The 19,648-nt window shown below is 43.4% G+C and overlaps 1 protein-coding gene across 1 annotated transcript in view; it reads left to right on the plus strand.

Annotated features, from left to right (window-relative positions):
* Positions 1-17,051: 17,051 nt before the first annotated feature.
* Positions 17,052-19,648, plus strand: part of CRH (corticotropin releasing hormone) — a 4,779-nt gene continuing 2,182 nt past the window's right edge. Inside the window, 2 exon segments of the mRNA XM_009335088.1 lie at positions 17,052-17,122; positions 18,464-18,524. Coding sequence (XP_009333363.1) covers positions 17,052-17,122; positions 18,464-18,524 — 132 coding nt within the window.

Raw genomic sequence — 19,648 nt, forward strand, 5'->3', positions numbered from 1 at the left:
AGGTCAGGCTGACAGGCCTGTAGTTCCCCGGATCCTCCTTCCGGCCCTTCTCGTATATGGTCGTCCCATTGGCAGTCCTGTAAGGCAGTACTGGCTTGTGTCCTCTATAGGAGCTAAGAAGTCCCACTTCTCAGCAAGGTTAGCAGATGTGGGTGTAGTGCGTAGCCGATACAGCCAGACTGCTGCTGGTTCCCAAATGAGCTCAGTAAACACCATCCCAGGGGTCTACACATCCTCAACAAAGCATTTAAATCAGTATGTTCAAAACCCTGTGCTCAAGCTTTGGGACTCGTAAATGTTAGCACTCTGTAATTTCTGTGATGAGCTACGGATGTGTTGTTTTGGAGGCCTTTACTACCCTGTTCTCTTTAAGACAGTGTATACATGGGCTATGCTGCCTGGGCCTCATCTGGAAAAGAAGAAATCCAGCTGTACATGTTCCAGTGCTCCTTCGGCTCCGCTGCCTCATCCTTGGGATGACAAACGTCACAGGTGATATAATGTTTTCTTCCAGAGCTCAGGAGCAGACTTGTTAGTCATTGGAGACCTCAGCACAACTCAATTAAATTTCTTCCGCTACCTAATTGACATTTAGTCAGCTAGGAAGAAAACAACACCAACAGAAAACAGTCCTTGCTTTCAGTTAAGATGTTATGAAACTTCATAACATCCCAACTGGCCAAATGTAAGGAAGAAATGAGGAAAATCTAATTAGATGTTGCATGGCCTCTCCTCCAAGTTTAAGTGTAATATATTTGTGGTTACAGCTTCCCTTGAGGATCCTCCTACTCATGTCAGGCATACAAAAGTGTTAAAACATCTGTGACAGCATAGTGCATAACATAATATGTAATCTGTGGTCACAAGATCAGGGTTAACTCTTCCAGCCAAAGAAGGTGATATGTCTGCTGAAGGCTTGAGGCTCTCAGCATTTGCGATAAACTTAATCTCTGAAAGTGAGATGGACATGCACAGCCATTGCCATAGCAATATGAAGCATGCCTCAGCTTTGGATTTTGTAGCAGATTGCTCTTGAGAGCAATGCAGGACGGTGTGCTGTCTTTGGGAACACCACCTTCTTACAGTTTCCAGCACTTAGCAATCCCTAACACCACTCTGAGCTATTGTGTTTTTTCCCAGCAATTCCTGAAATCATATAAACCTAAGAAAGCATATAGTTGTCAGGATCCTACTGCCTCTTAGCCAAAGTATTTGTGACATTGGGACACAAAATGTATGAACTCTCCCTTTTCTCCAGAACCTGGGGAGGGGGTTAATCAAGAAGCAACAGATGAAACTTGACTCCGATAGACTTTTGACACTGTCTCAGGGGTATTTGTCTTAAGCAGTATAGGGGAACCTTGTCTAGTTCAAGTTTCTTTCTGGTAGTCTGTGGACTGACGTCTAGTCTTTTGTGAGATATCAGAGGTGAGTTGCAAAATGGTTACTAACAACAGTTAAAAAGAAATGTGTGCACACTCCTATGCATGCTGGGAATGCAAAACAAGGAGGGAGGAGAAATAAGCTTTCATCTAGTTTTCACCACACCTAAATCTCATGTACTGTCATTGCACAAGATGGTCCATAGTTGTTTTTTTTTTTTCAAAAGGTTGAGCGGTTCTTGTTGAATAAGGTTGAAAAAGATTGCTCTAGATGAAAATGCAACACAGCCAGTGCAAATCTGGTTTAAAAAAACTTGATCAGAGAGTAGTTATAATTACCTTCCCAACTGAGAAGATGTGCTCAAGGAGTTATAACCTGGGCTTGATATTCAGTATTTCGTTAATGGTTTGGATGATGGAATAGAGAATATACCTGTTAAACCTGCATATGACACCCATCTGGGAGGGGCAGCGTAAGTGGCAAAGAACTTAAGTGTTACTGACAATCTGAAAAAAAAACACTGCTGGGCTAAAAAGCTGCAGCCTAATAAACAAAGTTCTGTAATTAGGAAGAAAAATGCACAAACCTAAAATGAGGGTATTCAGTAGACACAGATTTTCTGAAAAAGTCTAGGGATTACAGCAGATCACAACTGAATTTACATCAACCATGTCACATTGTTTGAATAAAAAAGCAGATATCACACCAGGATTTATGAAAAGGAGTGCTTTACTCACTACTGATAAGGCTTCACCTTAGTCTTGTGTCCAGTCTTGTGTCCACCATCCTGCAAGACAGATGTAGAGTCTAGAGAAGGGTAGTATGAGCGATGCAGTTTTAGGAAACAGAGTGTATGTGGATAGACGAACGCAACTGACAGGGGTTAATACCAAGAAAACTGAATGAGACACAGTCATGGTCTCCAAATAATATTTTGATAAGATGAAAACTCATGGGCTGTGTGAATATTGCGGTTAGGTGTAAGGAAACCTTGGCAATGGTAAGGAAAGATCGATATGTGGTTCGGGGCAACCCCCAGTATCAATACAGGCTGGAGGGTGAAGGGGTTGCGAGCAGCCCCACTGAGAACGACTTGGGGGTACTGGTGGATGAAAAGCTGGACATGAGCCAGCAATGTGCGCTCGCAGCCCAGAAGGCCAGCTGTACCCCGGGCTGCATCAAAAGAAGCGTGGCCAGCAGGTCGAGGGAGGTGATTCTGCCCCTCTACTCTGCTCTGGTGAGACCTCACCTGGAGTACGGTGCCCAGCTCTGGAGCCCTCAGCACAGGAAAGACACGGACCTGTTGGAGCAGGTCCAGAGGAGGGTCACAAAAATGATCAGGGGGATGGAACACCTCTCCTATGAAGAAAGGCTGAGAGAGTTGGGGTTGTTCAGCCTGGAGAAGAACCAGGCTCCAGGGAGACCTTATTGCAGCCTTTCAATACTTAAAGGGGGCTTAAAAGAAAGATGGGGACAGACTTTTTAGTACGGCCTGTTGTGATAGGACGAGGGGGAATGGTTTTAAACTAAAAGAGGGTAGATTTAGACTAGATAGAAGGAAGAAATTTTTTCAATGAGTGTGGTGAAGCACTGGAATGGGTTGCCCAGAGAGGTGGTGGATGCCCCATCCCTGGAACCATTCAAGGTCAGGTTGGACGGGGCTCTGAGCAACCTGATCTAGTTGAAGATGTCCCTGCCCACGGCAGGGGGGTTGGACTAGATGACCTTTAGAGGTCCCTTCCAACCCAATCTATTCTATGATTCTATGATTCTATTATTCTATGAAAAGAAAAGAAAAGAAAAGAGAGTCTCTGTGATCCTACCTTGAGGCAAGACGATGGTCTGGTGTATCTCAGCCAGGACCATCAGACAGGTGAGGCCGTCTGGGTGCACAGCTGTCAGCAGCATGGGTGTCCTATCTACCTTCTGCTCTGCCACAGTCAACAAGGAATAATTTGTGTTGTATTTTGTATACGCTACCTCCTATTTTTACTTGGTTTGAGCTTCCCACATCTGAGGTGCTGAGTTTTCCATCTCACATTTTCACTGATTGCCTCTATTTTTACTGCTGATCATCTGCATGAGAATGCTTTTCTGTACTAGTTCTTTATGGTTTCACACCAAATAAGAGCTTTTAATGAGTTACTCAGCTTCCAAGGCTGAATTAGTAGCAAACAAAATAATCCATATTTCACCTCATGGTTCAGAAGCCACAGAAGCAGAAGGCCTCCACCATTTGGATATAAGAGAGCATAGTAAGAATTACTGACAAAACTGAGGTTCACAATGTCTGTAAAGCAGGTAGGACTCCTGAGTATGTAGGAAACAATAATGGAGCCAAGTTGCACTAAGCAGAAAGTAGCAGTTAAGAGTTGTCCCTTGAAGTAAGTATGTTTATGGTGGTGTAAACCAGGTCTGGCTGAGGGGAAAAACAGGCTCAAAGAAACTCGACTCATGTTACATTATTGTAAGATCAGCTTCAGCCCCAATAGACTTAAGCTTCTCACACTGATTTTGATTAAACTCTTGTCACATGTAATATTGATTTCAACTGAATTATTTCTGTTCACACAATGTGAAGGAGGTGGTCTGTCCCTATGAGTGTAGAAGGTCTGCGCGTCCTTCAGAAAAGATATAGAAAGTAGTCTGCCCTTCCAGCATTGATTATTGTTTCAATACATGCAGGAACAGGAAAACATTATGCATGTGAATTTCCCAATGGCTAGTTTCAGCACTAAAGGGAGAAGTAACATTTGCATTCCTTAAAGAACTGATTGAGATTCTAAAAACAGATTGGAAACTTAATGGTAAGAAAGGCACAGCTTGAAAGTCTTTACTTTTTGGCATGAAAGTGTGGACCAGATTGACACAATCTGTGACGTAGTTTCTAATGAAGCATTTGTAATGAGACATTTAAAGCAACTCAAGAGGCCTCTCTATCCTGTTGGGAAAGGAACACAAGAAGCACATATTTGAAATTCATTCAGCAATGAATACATAAGCTGATCTTGACATGAATTTAGAGTAGGATTCAATTGTAGATAGGTGCTTGGGGAAGAAGTTGCTTGTAGCAAAAAAAAAAAAAAAAAGAAAAGAAAAGAAAAGAGAGAGAGAGATAAATTAAGAGCTAAAATAGTTGGAGGAAACTCTTGGGAAAATTACCAAGAGAGAGAGGTTTCTGCTTATTGAACTGTTGAATCATGGAACTGATTTCAGTTGGAAAACTTTGTGCTGAAATTTCATGCAGAGACAAATTTGGTTTTCTCAGTAGGTAGGTGGGAAGGGTGGGACCTCCTGATTTCTGTTTTTCTTTCACATCTTGCTTACCCCAGACAGGGAGGCATCTTTGGTGCTCACTAACACACTGTAACAAGCCCATTTTAAACCTCTGCTGTAGCTGGGGTGAGTGTGATGTAAACATTTTTTTTCTTAGTGTTTAAATGTTTGTTAATTAGGCAACTCAAAGCATCCCACTAGGCCTGACCTTGACCCACTAACATCTGTTAAAATCATAGTTTACCTTATTTCCCTGTTGAAAAACACCTGTCTCCCTACAGAAAGCCACAACAAATGGATGACTGTGCTCTAATGATCTGACCTTGCTTCTGTAGCTCTGTTTTCTGGTCCTAAAATGTTGTTTTTGCTTGCTTCCTTTGATAATTATTTAGGGATTAATTTTCTACCTAATCTGCTTGTGTAGCTCCTTGAATATAAAGTGTTTTTAAGTGCCAAATATTGCTGTTACTGCTGATTAGGTTATTAGGTAATAATCAGTAGCTGAAACAGGACTTCCCAGAATGAGAAACGAGTATGGCACTCTTCCATCCCCTTTCCCGTCTGTGGAATGGCTGACTCGCTCTGCAGTGCCCGTACAGCATACTTGTAAACACCTTGCTGAGGCGTATATGGCTATATGACATAGCCATATACACCAGTGCATTTTAACACCTGATCATGAAATTAACTTTAGGATGCAATGGCAGCTATGGCTTTCAATGACATGAGTAGCACGTGCCACTCTGCAGCTGTCCTTTAGGACTATAATCCAGAGATGTGAAAACTCGAAAAGACTAATGCCTTGGTTCATGTGGTCTGACTTTTGCCCCAGTTTCTGTGCCTAGTATTTCCTCTTGGCTGGCTGTAGGTCTTCAGAGGTGCTAATTGAAAACACTAGGCACGAGGAATTAGGTGGAAGTTGGGCTGAGTGAACCTGGGCACAAGCTGTCTCCTGTAGCACACGAACGTCAGAGAAATGGCTGATTACAAAAGCTGTCATCTTCCTCAGTAGTCATGGGCTGAAGTCTAGCATGGGCACAAGGGAAATTCTTGTTCTGGAGACACTTTTTGATTGATTTTGCTGTCAGGATATAAGTCAGGAAGGCACTCCCAAGTCTAGCTTCCAAGGCTAGGTCTGCAGAGTCTTTTAGGCCTGAGCTGATGACACTCTGCTGAACTGTGTCATGGAGGGAGCTGGCTTTATATTGTCAAGTGTAATAAACCCAAATGTTAGTATGAATTTGCTAACAAATGAAGGTAATTGGGTTCTTTAGGAGGGAATGAGATGACAGCTTTTACTGTACTTCAAATATCAGTCCCAATTACTGTAAATACGATCATGATGCAAAACATTAATTAGGAAAATCTGAACTGTTTGAAATGTAGAGTCCCATATGAATGATTAACTACATGCAAAATATTGTGCCTGATTAGAGGCATTCTACTGAGACATCCATCTGTGAGCTCCAAAATAAACCTGGTAGGAGGGGAGGAGAGATCACAGCACAGGGTGACTGGCACAGCTGAGATGACCTAGGAAGCTACTGGGCCATGCGTATCTCATGTAGGGTCATAGGGCTCCCAGGACCGTAACATCTGTGTACCGTATATTCTTTACTGCAAGCATCTTCAGAAAGAATATTTCAGGGTTAAGGAAGTCAGGCACTGAAACAGTACATGGCTTGCCCAAAGTCACGTAGGATGACAGCAGCAAAGGAACTGAGGATTGATCTTCCGAGTCTTAGCTTAGCTCTAGTTCTTGTTTCTTATGCAAGGGTGGAAGTGGCTGTCCACAAAAAGGTGGGAAATAAAACTTCTCAAAAAAGACAATAGTGAGCACACAATTATGGAAAGACCAGGAACTACAAAACTGCCTGTAGGTCACCCCAAGTGCTCTTTCTGGTGGTGTAAATTCTTGTGATAACGCATTAGCAAGTGTTCATCAATGGCTAATGAAATAACGCACCTGGAAATGCTGGCTCCAGGTATTTCCTATGGGATAAACACATCCGCCGATTACCTCCACTAAGTCATGGGCAAACTCTAAATGGTGAAGGATGTTCTACTGAAGTAAGGCCTTTAGGACATAGCTCCATAACAGAATAGATTTAGGGAAAAAAAAGAAAGAAATAATCTCCAATCTTGTGACTTAGTTTTATTTGTGTGTTCTTTGGCAGGGAGAGGGACCATGAGAGCTCAAAACACTTTATCTGCTGGTTTGTATCTTATTTGAAATGCATTGGTCTTCTCAGTTCATTAAAAATACTAAATAACTACGCTGATACTGTTTTATTATGAAACTTGGATATATGTTGCCAAATGGGCTATTTTTAGCAAAATATTCTGTTGTAGTCTAAATCTACTATTGTTCCCCATTTGGACATGAGTCCGTAGCCACTGAAACATAAAAGCTGACAAAATGGTGTTTCTTTGTCAAAACCTTGGTGAAAGAATCAAGCAACAAAGGATAATTGTTCATAGTTTGGACTCCTTTTTCAGTCAGTTCTTAGCCTGAAAGTCCTCTGCCTTTTTTTGGTGGTGGTGCCACATTCATTGCTGGTAGAACTGCTCACCACCAGATCACCCACTGATCCAGCTGGAGCATGAATATATCCTCCCTTTTCTGTCAAATTACTCGCATCACGTGCTGTGGTATTTATACTGCCTCCATCTTCTGTGCCAGCTTTAGGGGGAACAGATGATACCCAGAGCAGCACAAACCCTGCTGGTACAAAATTAACTTGCTTCTGAAGAATTTTGATCCAGCAGCACTTTGCACCAGGTGGCTGCAGCACTTTTGATCCAATACTGGCAGGCGCCAGGTCAGATTTGCAGTACTGAGTACTCTGAGCTGTGTGCCCAGAGCTTGCTCTGATCATGTCATGAGCTTTTCCGCTTTTCTTTCTCAGCAGCTTTAGTCTTCTCAGCCTCTTTCAGATGGATAGCCTTCCAAAAACAGTATCCAATAAACTTCCCCTGCTAGTTATGTTGATGTATGGCTTTATTGGTGACGTGTGTGCATTTTGGGGACAGAGAATAGTATCGTTTATTGTCTGATTCCCTAGAGTACTATAATTGATGCTTACATTTATCCCAAAATGGAAGGTGGCTGTTACATTCATTTGTTCCAAAGAAAATTGGTCTAGTGCATAACAATGCACTGTTATACAAATTATATAAGAATATAATAATGATAAATTACGTAATATCCTAGCATTTGAATTTGTTATCTCAGTATGCTCTTTTTATGATGAAATAAACCCAGGTTTGTTCATGAACAGCTTACGAAAATTTCACTTCAAGTGCTCTATCAGCTAATTGTTTAGGAGCTCTTCAAGAAATTCCCTAATCATTGATCATGATGCTACAATTTATTAGCTACCTCTTGTTGATTCTGAAGTAACAGACTTTAGTGGACTGTTTTCATAGAATAAATGAAGTTGATGACGGAGGCTTAATTGTCCAGATTTTACTGGAGGTAAATATAGAAAACACACTGGAAGCTGTAAGAGGAGGGTTCTTTTGGGGGCCTTTTAAAATCAATTGCTAAAGGGTGGTGCAGTTAACAAGTGATAAATACTGTTAGCTGATAATAAAAATGGTTATTCACTGCTCTTGTGGTCTCTGCTTAGTTTGATTTGGAAAGGTCTGCGCTGCAGAACTGCCGCTGAAACCTCGCTGTGTGGTTCTTTCAGCAGAGACGTACCTGCTCTTCCTAGCATTGCTCAAATTTCCACTGGAAGCAGCAGCAAAATTTCCCTTTGAGGTTGGCTGCATAGAAGGAACAATTCCCAGGGGATTGATTTCCCAGTTCAGCCATACACCAGTAGGGCAAGAAAAGCCTCAGCTATGGCAGATGCTCCTGTCAGTGATGTTGTAAGTAACTCCGGTGTTCTTCTTGCTTTCTTACTCGAGGCCCTTAACCCTAAACATAGTGTGATTCACTGTCACTGAAAGAGCTTCTGGTAATTCATCCCCAAAGTAGGACATTTGTCACTGATGAAAGGCCTGGTGTTAGTTTTAAGGATGATTTGACTCACGCATATTTGGTAGTGTGTTGCTCTAGTGCTCAATTTAGGAACAATGAGACGAGATTAACTCATGAATATTCGCATCTGAGGTCGTTGTTCTCATTATATTGATAATGAGTGCTTCTGGATGTAGCCGAGGAGCAAACAGTTTCAAGAACTCTAGGAAGTGAGCAGGAAGAACTGAGGATGATTGCTTTCCAGAACAGCTAGCCCCTAAAACTACAAAGCAGGTTATACTCTTAACAGCACAGACAGCTGAGAGAGACTAAACAACATAGGTTGGAAATATTGTAAAGCATAGTGAGCACAGCCATCTTTTACATCTTTCCACCTGAAACCCAGGTGGAATAGACAGTTTGCTGGGTACAAGATAGCTGAGTTCTAGCACCACCTCTTGGCTCCCACCTGTAGGTATGGGATGATTCAAGCTAAATAAATGAATAATGGGGAATTGGGAAGCTTAGCCTTTTTGGATAAAGGTCATTCCATTCTTCTCTTCTTCTCGGAGAGATGTTATTTCCTCAGCTAGAGGCAAAAAGCAAGCAATCTACCAGCCTTTCAAAGCACTGCTGGAATTTCTGATCTTTCCACTGGAAATCTGAGCTGTGGGTGATCATCTGCATTGTTTATGTTGTGGAAGAATCAGAACTTCTACAACCAATTATAAAATCAATTCCTTCCTTTTCCAGTGTAAGGGCAGCATTGTCAGATGCAAAAGAAAAGAAGGATCTCGCCGGTTTTACAGATGGGTTGTATAACTGAAGTTCTCTTTTTCCTATCACAGTCATGTTACATGTTAGGATCTGTTATGGGGCTTGTTTATTTTTAATGCAGATGTCATTCACAGACAGAGCACTTCTCAATCAATCGTTGTTCAGACAGATTCATGAAAGAAAGTTCTATATTATTCTATTAAAATTCTATTCTATTAAACACAAAGCCTGTCGCTGGATCACAAAGTCCCTAAGCCACAGACCGCTTCCCATCAGAGCCCCTGCGCAGAGAGCTGCGTGATCGAGCCCTAGCACGTGGAGCAGGGGGCAGAGAGCACCATTTGACTGAAGGCTCAGTCAAATGAATGACAGACCCATGCTGTATTTGTGAAGTATGGTAAGCGCTGTAATAGTTACTTCTTCAGCACTCAGAAAGAGAGTACAGTTGAAGACACAGCTAGTTTATGGCTAGTAAGTGAGGCATCTGTTAGTTCCCAAGGGAAAATGAACTCAGGATGAGTGCAGTCAGGAGATACAGTCTCAGACTGGCATCCTGGGTAGTGGCATGATACTGATGCTGTGCCTGACAAACTGGAGAAGGCCAGTGCCCCATCTAAGACTACTATCAAAATATCAAAATATTACTTTATTTCTCCAAAACCACCAGGAGTTATAGATGCTGCAATTTCACAACAACCTGGTTCATTCACTGTCAGAAGAGACAAGCCACTGCAAGATTTACTTCAGTTTAGATTCTTGAAAACATCCTAGCCATAACTGAAGGCTGAAGGATAAGTAGACTATCTGGTTTTGGTAATGAACAGAGATTGGTTATCAGTAGGTGTCAATGAGCGTGAAAAGATTCACCAGACTGTTGTCTGTGACTCCTCTGCAGTTGGCATCGTTCATGTCCAATTCTTAGAAGACAAAAGTCAAACTGAATAGGATCTCTGTGATACTGTGGTGGAAATACACGCAGATGGAAAACTTATTCCTTGTGGCTCCCGTCATAATGATAGATAGCATGTAAAGATATTTAAGCTACGGCATTTGTTCTTTGGAGCATGAGGCGGCTCTGCCTCAAGCTCTGTGTAGTATCTCAAGCAGAATCATGCAGAGAGACAAAGCTGCATTTCAGGACGGTGTTCAAGATTTGAAATCTGGCCTGGATCCCAAACTGGGACTTTGTTTTCATTCTCTACAAAGGAAGAGTCAAATAACACCTTGTTTTCCATCAGCCGATTTTGACTCTGCTTGGTGTTGACTCTAATGGATTTTTGAAGGGATTATCACGTAGCTCATTTTTTGAAATGAAGACCTGTTCTGAGGGGCCAAAACTGGGATATTTACCCCTTAGATAGGTATCTAGGACGTGTTGTTTATTAGAAGTTTGTCCTCACATGTCGCTAAGCAGCTGAAGGAGGGAGGATAGTCCTGTGCCTGCGGCAGGAGACACAGTTCCCAGCTACAACAAAAAATCTTGTGCCACAATTCCTTCACTCTCAGAATGGATTAATACCTCCTTTCCTTGCTCCCTGAAGGACTTACTTGAGTGTTTCCGGGGTCTAGATAGAGCTATGCTGGAAATGTTGGTTGGTTGTGAAATGCACAATGTTCCTTCTTGCTCATTTGTTCAATTTGAGGTTGGTTTGTTAACAGAAATAGCAAAAGGATCCAGAGACAAATTCCACCGCTTAGGCACAGTCACTGTAGTAACGAAATTGGAGGGTATCTTGGGTCACACATATGTACCTACTGTCATGGTTCTTGCTGACATGATAAAGACATGATGGTGCAGTTCAATCACCTATTAACATGTAGAAGACAGTTCACTTACCGCTGCCCTTTTTTTCCAGTTCATCAGTTTCCTGTTATTGGCATCTCCTTTCCATTCCTGTTCTGCAACAGTCAGCCAGCCTCCATCACACAGCTCTGCCAAAAGCTCTGCCAAGACAAATAGGAGGAAAGTGTGTGCTTTTCAGTTGGGGGCCAAAACAAGTTTAATTACAGTCAGTGTCAAAACCCGAGATTTCAGAATGCACAGTTTCATCCCCTCTGAGTGGAAACCAGTACCTTTCCCCCCTCAGAATCATTAATACAGGTAGGACAAATGAGGGTCTGAGATGTACTCCCCACATTACATCCAGGGACCCTCTTCCTTCTCCTTCTAGCAGAAGGGGAGACCTTTCTCAGTCTCAAGCCTAAGAGCAATTCTGACTAAACTCTAAGTGGTTTTGTGTCAACACTTTTACTAGATATGTTTCCAGGTTCCTCTGAATCTGTCTCTCATGGTAGAGGCCTTGCTGAGCAGACTTCCTGGGGTGGCATCTTTTGGAGGTTCAGATGAGCTGTCTGGTTGAGCCAAGGATTTTTAAAATCTTCCCTGAGCACAAGATACTCATAGAAAACTGAAGAGAGACAACCTCAGGGAGTTTATTATTATTCACGCTGCTGTCTTACAGCAACACCTAAAGGTCAATGGCACTCACTGTTAACACCTTAAATTTGGCTGCTCTAAAATTATTTTTCACACAGCCTTCACTAATGGAGCTGAAAAAGCCTTATAGGGACATTCCCAACCTTTGTATGCCCATATATGTGGCTGCCTCAAAAAAGACACTATCAACTCAAGTATTGCTTAAAATTAGACTTTATTTACTGATTACAGGTCTGATGATATTTTTTAAGTTTAAAAAAAGCTTTGGCCCCTCTGGTAGCAGCTGTCTTCTCCCGTTTGAAAGCATCCTAGGAGGAGCTTTGAACTTGTAGCTTCTAATGTCTTTGAGGCCACCCTATGGCTCTCTGCTTGAGTTATTCCCTCCTAAAATCTCATCCTTCCTCTGTCATTTAGTAAAAACTTCATCCGGATGAGCCAGGTTATGTCAGAGATGGGTGCTGAAGAGCTCTTGGCATTTTTCCAGATGGTTTTAGCCAAGTTTCAGTTTAACTGTTGATCCAAGGACATGTACAGCAGAGCACAGTGAGAGAGTGCTGAGCTACTACTGCTCCAAACCCATGTGCCTGCTCTTGCAAAGAAAAGTGAGGAGCCACCAGCCCTCAGCAAGAATCTTACATGAGATGCGGCATTGCATTGCCAGAGCAGTATGATGCAAGCTTGGGTACTCCAAGCATCTCTGCACCCATTACAAGAGGTAGGCTTGCCCGTAACACACCCGTCCTGCAGCCTCGCTTGGATCCAGTATCTATACACATGTCCTGGTTCTAGTTTTAGCCCAGTCTGTGGGCCTTGATTCTGGGTGGTGTTGGACTATCTCAGTACAGAATGCATTTCAGTGCTAAACAAAATTAGTTATATATGGCTATTCATTAACTTCATTAAATTCAGCGGTAATATTTGCAAAGCAGTTTGAGATCTGCTTCTTATCAAGTGGCCTGATGTCAGGCCACTGGCACCACTGTTTCCTGGTGAAGGAGAAATCAAACACTTAGTGCCTAGGAATATTCATAGTCCGTCTTACTTGATTTTCATATCCACTAGCCTGGAATAGAGGGGTTTTTATGACAAACTCAGGCCGACAATATACCTGCTTCTAAGTTTACCGGAAGCTCCTAGTTGTAGACAAGCAGCTACAATACCTCTATTGCCACTCGTCTTTGCTCTCCCAACATCAGGAGTTAAGAATAAAGCCAGTATTTTCTTCCAGACTAAAATCTTCCTCTTTTGCTAAAAGAATAATATATGATGATGTGTGTGTGGCAGTGCCATCTGTAGCCCCTGTCATTACATCCGTAATGATGATGAAGCAGAAGAGAGATGAAGGAAACCATCCAGTAAAGAAATTCATTAAGTATATGCTTTGCAATAGCAGTAACCCACAGTAAGAATGGGAACGGTTGAGAAATCTGGAAATTTTGACCGGTCGAGACTGATCATTTCTTCCATTTAGTGGCTGGCATGATTTGTGTTTTTATTCTGTACTTTGATTCCTTCACCCAGTCTTTCATCTTGGCTATATCAAAACCCACTCCAGTGCTTCCAGACACTGCAGCCCTGAATTAGAGGAACCAGACAAGAAGTCCTGCCAAATTCCTGAGAGCAAGCTGTAGTTTTGTATTAGCATTGTCTTCTCCTCATAAAAATGAAGTGTTTTCAAATAAAACTCCATTGGCCTCTGGCTTAGAGAAATGTTTGTTGATCCTGTACATCAGAGATGCTGGTGAAAACCACCTTCATGTTCCCAGCTAATTTAATACTACTATTTACTATAATGTACTGCTTGAATTGCAGTAACACTTAGGATTCCTAGTCACAGACTAGGGCGCCGCTGTGCTAGACACCAGGCAGGCATGGAACAAAAAAGAAAGTCCTTTCCCTAACGAATTTGCAGTCTTTGGCATGAGTATGGTCATTATAAAGATAACAATCTTTTTTTCCAAGAAACGCCTCATCTTGTTCATTATCCCTTGCAATTAGTCTCATGGGGCTCCACTTCCAGCAACACGCACCTGTTGATAAGTGCAGCCTAGTTGGAGCTTAGAGAGACTTTGATTCTTCCATTTTTTAATGAACAACAAATGGTGCATTAGAGATGTTTGCTCCTTCAAATATGCAGACATCTGAATTTCTAATTGTTTAGCATTAGTCATAACTTAAGTAGGACAGAGCAGATTCTATATTTAGCCCATTGCCCAGCCATTCAAGACAGATAGTGTGTTTGTATTTCTTCCCATATTTCCTCACTTGAAAGGAGAAGGCAGTTGCAACATCTCTAGCCTCAAGTATTCCAAAATCGTGCTGCCCCCATCTCCTTCTCCCCCAGATATGAGATTGTTTTCAGAATCATGAGATTTTTAAAGAAGATGACATTCTCAGCTCTTCTGGTGTTTATTTGGGGATTCTCAGCCCTGACGGTATAGCTGGATGATGTCTTCAAGCTTGAAGGCTGAACTTTCTTTTTTTTTTTAGCAACAGTTGAGGTTGTAACAGGATTCCAGGAGCAGGAGTTGCCCTTGGTATCACAAACCTCCTTTAAATTGCACTGATCATTTTCCCTCTCTACTCAGTTTTCACTTCTCAGTCTCATTCTCATGTTGTATATGCTCTTACATGTGAATGTATCACGTGTCTCACATTACAAAGGAAATCCTTGTTCACAACAAACACACATGGTGGATGTTTTGCCATTGAGAGAGGGTTTCGCTTTCTGCAAATTCCAACTCCAACTTTTCTTCTGTTATCTTCTCCTCCAGTGGGACAGCAGTGGGTTGGCCACTGAAAAAACATAGCCCCAGCAATTTGCTCAAATTGCTTCTGCCTGGATGCTGGAAAATGCCACAGCAGCCCAGCTGTGCTCAAATGCTTCTCTTGTTTTTCATAGTGACGCCCAGATCCGTCACCCCAGCAGCGTGGTTTCCCCATGCTTGTGACATGGCTACAACTTTAGAGCTGGATGAACTAAATATTGCTGCTGACGCTAATGGCTAACAGCAGGCCTGGTGCTGCATGTGATGAGAGGAAGGCAAGGTCCCTGGCGTCAAGGGTGTGTTTGGTGGCTGAAGCCATCACTGTCTCAGTAGCCTCGTTGGGAGGTCCTAGCTGTACAAACAGGCTCTCATCTGCTCCTGGCCTTCGGTGGATGGTTCCTCACAGACTCCCTGGAACAAGCCTGCAAGCAGCCATCTGCAATATGGTCACAGCATTGTGGGCTCCCCTCTGTGCCCCTCTCTCAGCGCCGAGTAAAGGGACGGCTCTGGGCTCTAACCTCCCAGGGGCACGGACGTGCCTGGGGAGAGGGGAGAGGCATTCCCACCTGCCCTTCCCTGCAGGCCCACCCCTGGTCTCCCCCACCTCCCCTTGGCTGGTGGCTTGGCCCGTGTGCCCGACGCCTGCCCTCCTCTGGTTCAGCATTCCCCCGTACTCTGCTGCCCATACAGGTTGTGTGTCCTTGTCTCTGCCACTGCGAACTAGGGTGAACCTGGAGATTTCAGTGGGTTGTTCCATATGCGTGCAAGATGCAAACCCAAACCCTTGTCCTTGCCCCGGTCTGTGCCAAAGGCAGACAGACAGTTTGGATGCTCAGCTAAACAGCAAAATTTCTCTCACGGCCAAATGTACCCTGTCTGGGGGTATTCCAAGACAACCAGGAATACCCATTGCTCGGCGCTCTCAAGGCGTGCTTCTTTGATGGATTTACTTGTTGCTAGTAATAATTGTGAGATTAGTTCCTGCAGCTTTATTGTTAACGGCATGGAGGGCTTGCACATGTACCCATGCAGCCTTCTCCAGTCCTTATTCGAGAGCAAGAATAGCAACTGACAAGTCTTGTGAGGTAAATATAAAGGTCAGCTGTTGCCTCCCTGGATGAGAGCTGTCAGGAGGAGAGAGGCGCAGCCCTTGCTGCCTGCATGCTTCTCCCAGCCTGCATCTGCAACTTCGCTTCACTGCTCAGAAGGAGAAAGTGAGGCCGTGAGCCCTCCAAAAGTGCTTTTTCTTGATGTCCAAGAGGGTACGGGTGCAGCTCCTGTCCGTGTTACACACGCTGGTGGGAATAGCCCCCCGGGGCGTGCGGGGCTTTGGGCACAGGGAAGGCTCTTGCTGGGGCAGAAGGCCCATGATTGAGATTCCTGAGTGGTGTGTGCTGGCCTCTGCTCAGCTGGGGGTCAGGCCTTGGGAGGAAAACCATCCTTGCAAATCCACCCGTGTATGAGCCGCTGTGAACGGCTGCGTTCTTCCCAGACACAGTGGAACCGAGAGGATATTCCTGAGGAATTTTTCCTTCTGCTGGGACCCCCAGCCCATAAAATTGTGTCTTGTGGGCAGCCGTCTGGGATCAAGAGTATGAACATGAAGTTGTGAATGAAAATAGTCCTCTGGTTGAGCTTATGAACTTGGTCTCGGAAAATGCAACATTCACTCCTGCCTTGTACACAAATCCTTGAGGGATACTGGATAAATCTTATCACCATCTCATGTTGGTTTTCTCCACTGGAAAGTTTGGGAAATTAAGGTGCTTTCCTCTCTCTCTCACAGGACTGTAGGAAAACCGGTTATAAGTTATAGGTGGAGCTCTGATGTGATGGTGAGACGTACCACAGAAAATCCCTGTGACATGAACATGTGAGTCCCTTCCCAGACTGAGGTCACTGAAAATTTGAAAGAGAAATTAAAACTGAGTGAGAGAATTTTGAAGACTTCTGGGGTCAGAAGAAAGGGCAGATAGCTGACGTCCTTGTCAGTTTTGTTCTTCATCCTGACCTAGAACGTACTCTTTTGTATTTAATTGATTTATTTTTATTGATTTTTATAACTCACTTTAATGGAGCTTCTCTATGATTAGTCTGGCAAATTCAGTCTGCTGAGGAATAATAGGCAAATGTATTTTGTTCTTAAAATGACTTATCACCTTCAGGCGTAGTAAGATACCTTGAATTTTTTTCTTTTTCTCTAGATTGCCCTAGAATCCATAACATTTATGACCGTCAGATTTAGATTTCTTAGTATCAGGAGTACCAAAGGGTGAAATGGAAATGTAATGTATAGATATGCCAGTGTATGATTGCTGGCACCTCAGAGTAGGCGAGATGCACCGAGTTCACCCGAAGCAGTCATAGAATGTAAGATTGCATGTTAGAGAGCTGATCACAGGGACTGAGTAACGATGGTGATCACATGAAGTGGTTACGCGAGATGACGTGGAAAAGTTTGCTGAACTCAACAACACCAGAGACCCTTACCACCTTCCGACAAAAGCTGGAGTGGTAATGAAATATTGCACCATGGTAGAAAGCTGACCTACACCTAGTGTGTGTTCTTCCATGTTTGCGGTTGGACATCTTCAAAAATACCTGGGGCAAGAGCCATGCCCTCAGTTTAACATCATCACTCCTGTGTTGCTGTTTTTAGAACTGCGTGATCTCTCTGCTATGGTCAATCAGTGAGGAGGGGATTCTTCTCGCCTCGCATTAGCTATCTAAAAATTCAGTGAGTAGGCTAAGGTAGTTGTCTGCATTCCCTTTATAGACAAGGGAATGAGGTGAGCTTCTCCAGAAGCCTGAAGGTACTATTTTGTGATGGGATGTATCATGCTCTGGGCATGCTTTTGCTTTCCATTAGCTACAGCAGAGTAGCTATAATTGCCTTTCAGTAGGTGCCTGAGTTTGAGATCACTAAGGCTAAAGGGCAGGTGCACCCAACCCAAGTCAGCAGAGAGGAGATGGGCCTCGCTAACTCTTTTTATTCCTAGACAATGTTATTTTGTGATTCACTGCAAAAATTGTATTTGTCTCCGGTGTTTGCAGAATGAGTCAAATATGAATACTTTTCTTATGAAGAGTATGCTAATCTCAAACTGTATCACTAAACCTAAAACTCTAATCCGGATATACCTGATATCTGCCTTGTCTCTCTCTTTCACCACTGCGGTGAGAATCCAGGATTTCTTCTGTTGTAATCTCCTTCAGGAGTAACAGCTGAGATTTCACCCAGAAGCTAGTGACTCCTTGGAGAAAGGACTTCTGTGTTCCTAGGCAGTCAGTTCTGCATTTGAAGTGCTGAGGGAAGCAGTTTTTGGTTTGTGTATCTGTCTGTGATATTTTACATTCCTCATTATCAAGATGTCCAAATGCCTCATGGTCTTCCCTGCATTTAAATTGTTGCAAGCCCTCTCACACATCACTCAGGATCTACGGGGAAAGTGGGGTAATATGACCATGCTGGTTTAGAAACAAGCATGTGTGAGACACTGCAGACCCTGCTCAGAGCCAGCGGTCAGGAAAAAGGGAAGAAGAACCTGGCAGGTTGTACAGATCTTGTGAAAATTGCAGGAGCTCTCCTAGCCCACTCCTATGCTCTATTTGCTATCCCTGTAATTCGTCAAGGGATGAAACTGTCTGCCTAAAGGGACCTAAACAATATTGTAAATGATGAAAAACATAAAATTATCTGAACCAATTCTCACTGGCATCAATCTTTTGGAGAAATGCAGCTTTATGTCTTATTCAGATCTCACCCACGACTCTAAAAAAATGTATTTGGATCAGAATGCTTCCTTCTTTACATTTATGATCACATTATTTTAAGAGGTGTTGTGTCTTTAAAAGGTATATTAAACCTAAAAATGGAGACACTGTGATAAAACCCACCCCAGAGCACATCTGGAGGGTTTGAGGTTAATAAGCGCCTCTTGCATTTTCCATCAACCGATTGAACTTAGCTCCTGTTTCTTTGAAGCTCATGTTGTTCTCACTGAAAGCCGTGCTGACATGCTTTAAAAGCATACAAATAGCTTCTGCTGTGACTATCTACACAATATATTCTGTTCTGTTTTCGTTGTAATACGCATTTCAGTTCATGAATGCCTGAACTAACAGAGGTAATGCAGAGATAAATCTCTGGTATTACTACTTGTTTTTCCATTTGTTTCTTTATGATGCACAAGATCTGATTCCTTGGCACTTCACCAACAGCGTCCGAGGCTGGAGGTAGGTATAACAAAAACTAAAGTGTACAGCATCCCCAAGGAGATGCTCGGAACTGGGCCGTGGCCAACCTCATACATTACATTGTTTGAACTTTGTTATTTTATTAAGGAAATGGATTTCAGATTCGTCACTGAATTAGCATCAATAGCATACGACCCACCTTCCGTGGTCTGTTGAAACTCCTCACTGCGGTGGGAGACATGCAGGTGCATGACCCCAAGCATTTACAGTCTAGGCAGCATAAAACCAGTAAGTTTTCAGTACATTTTTCCAATTTAAAAGGAAGGACATGATTAATGTTGCAACCGAGGCAGTGGAGAAGCAGGACTGAGATGCAGTGGCAAAGCTGATGGGATGCAAAAACTGAAGAACGCGCATTACACGTGGAATGGGTGTTGGGCAGAAGTTATTTCTATAGGCAGCGCTACCTCCTGGAAGAGGAGATCTGAGGGTAAGCAACCCAGCTGGAGGCATTGGTGGAACATGGTCTGGAGCCTGCAAACATAATGGGGGGCGGGAGAGCACTTCAAAGGGAGCTCAACACGGGATTAGGACACCCTGGAGGGTAGGGCCTTAGCTGAGGAGCGCAAACAGGGAAACACACGGCCAGGGGGGTGAAGAGGTAGGGAAGGTCAGCTAGTAGTGTTGAGGAGGGGGAAACAAGCAAAAAGAGCAGTTGCTACCTCCACGCAAGAAGCGGGAAGGCAATGGAGAGAAGCAAGGGCCAGAACGAGGGAGTGGGAGCCGGCAGCGTGGAGGCAGGGCCGGGACGAGCAGGCGGCGGTGCCGGAGGTGGCAGGGGAG

Source organism: Pygoscelis adeliae, unplaced genomic scaffold, assembly GCF_000699105.1.
Source record: "Pygoscelis adeliae isolate BGI_AS28 unplaced genomic scaffold, ASM69910v1 Scaffold101, whole genome shotgun sequence".
Taxonomy (NCBI): Eukaryota; Metazoa; Chordata; class Aves; order Sphenisciformes; family Spheniscidae; genus Pygoscelis; species Pygoscelis adeliae.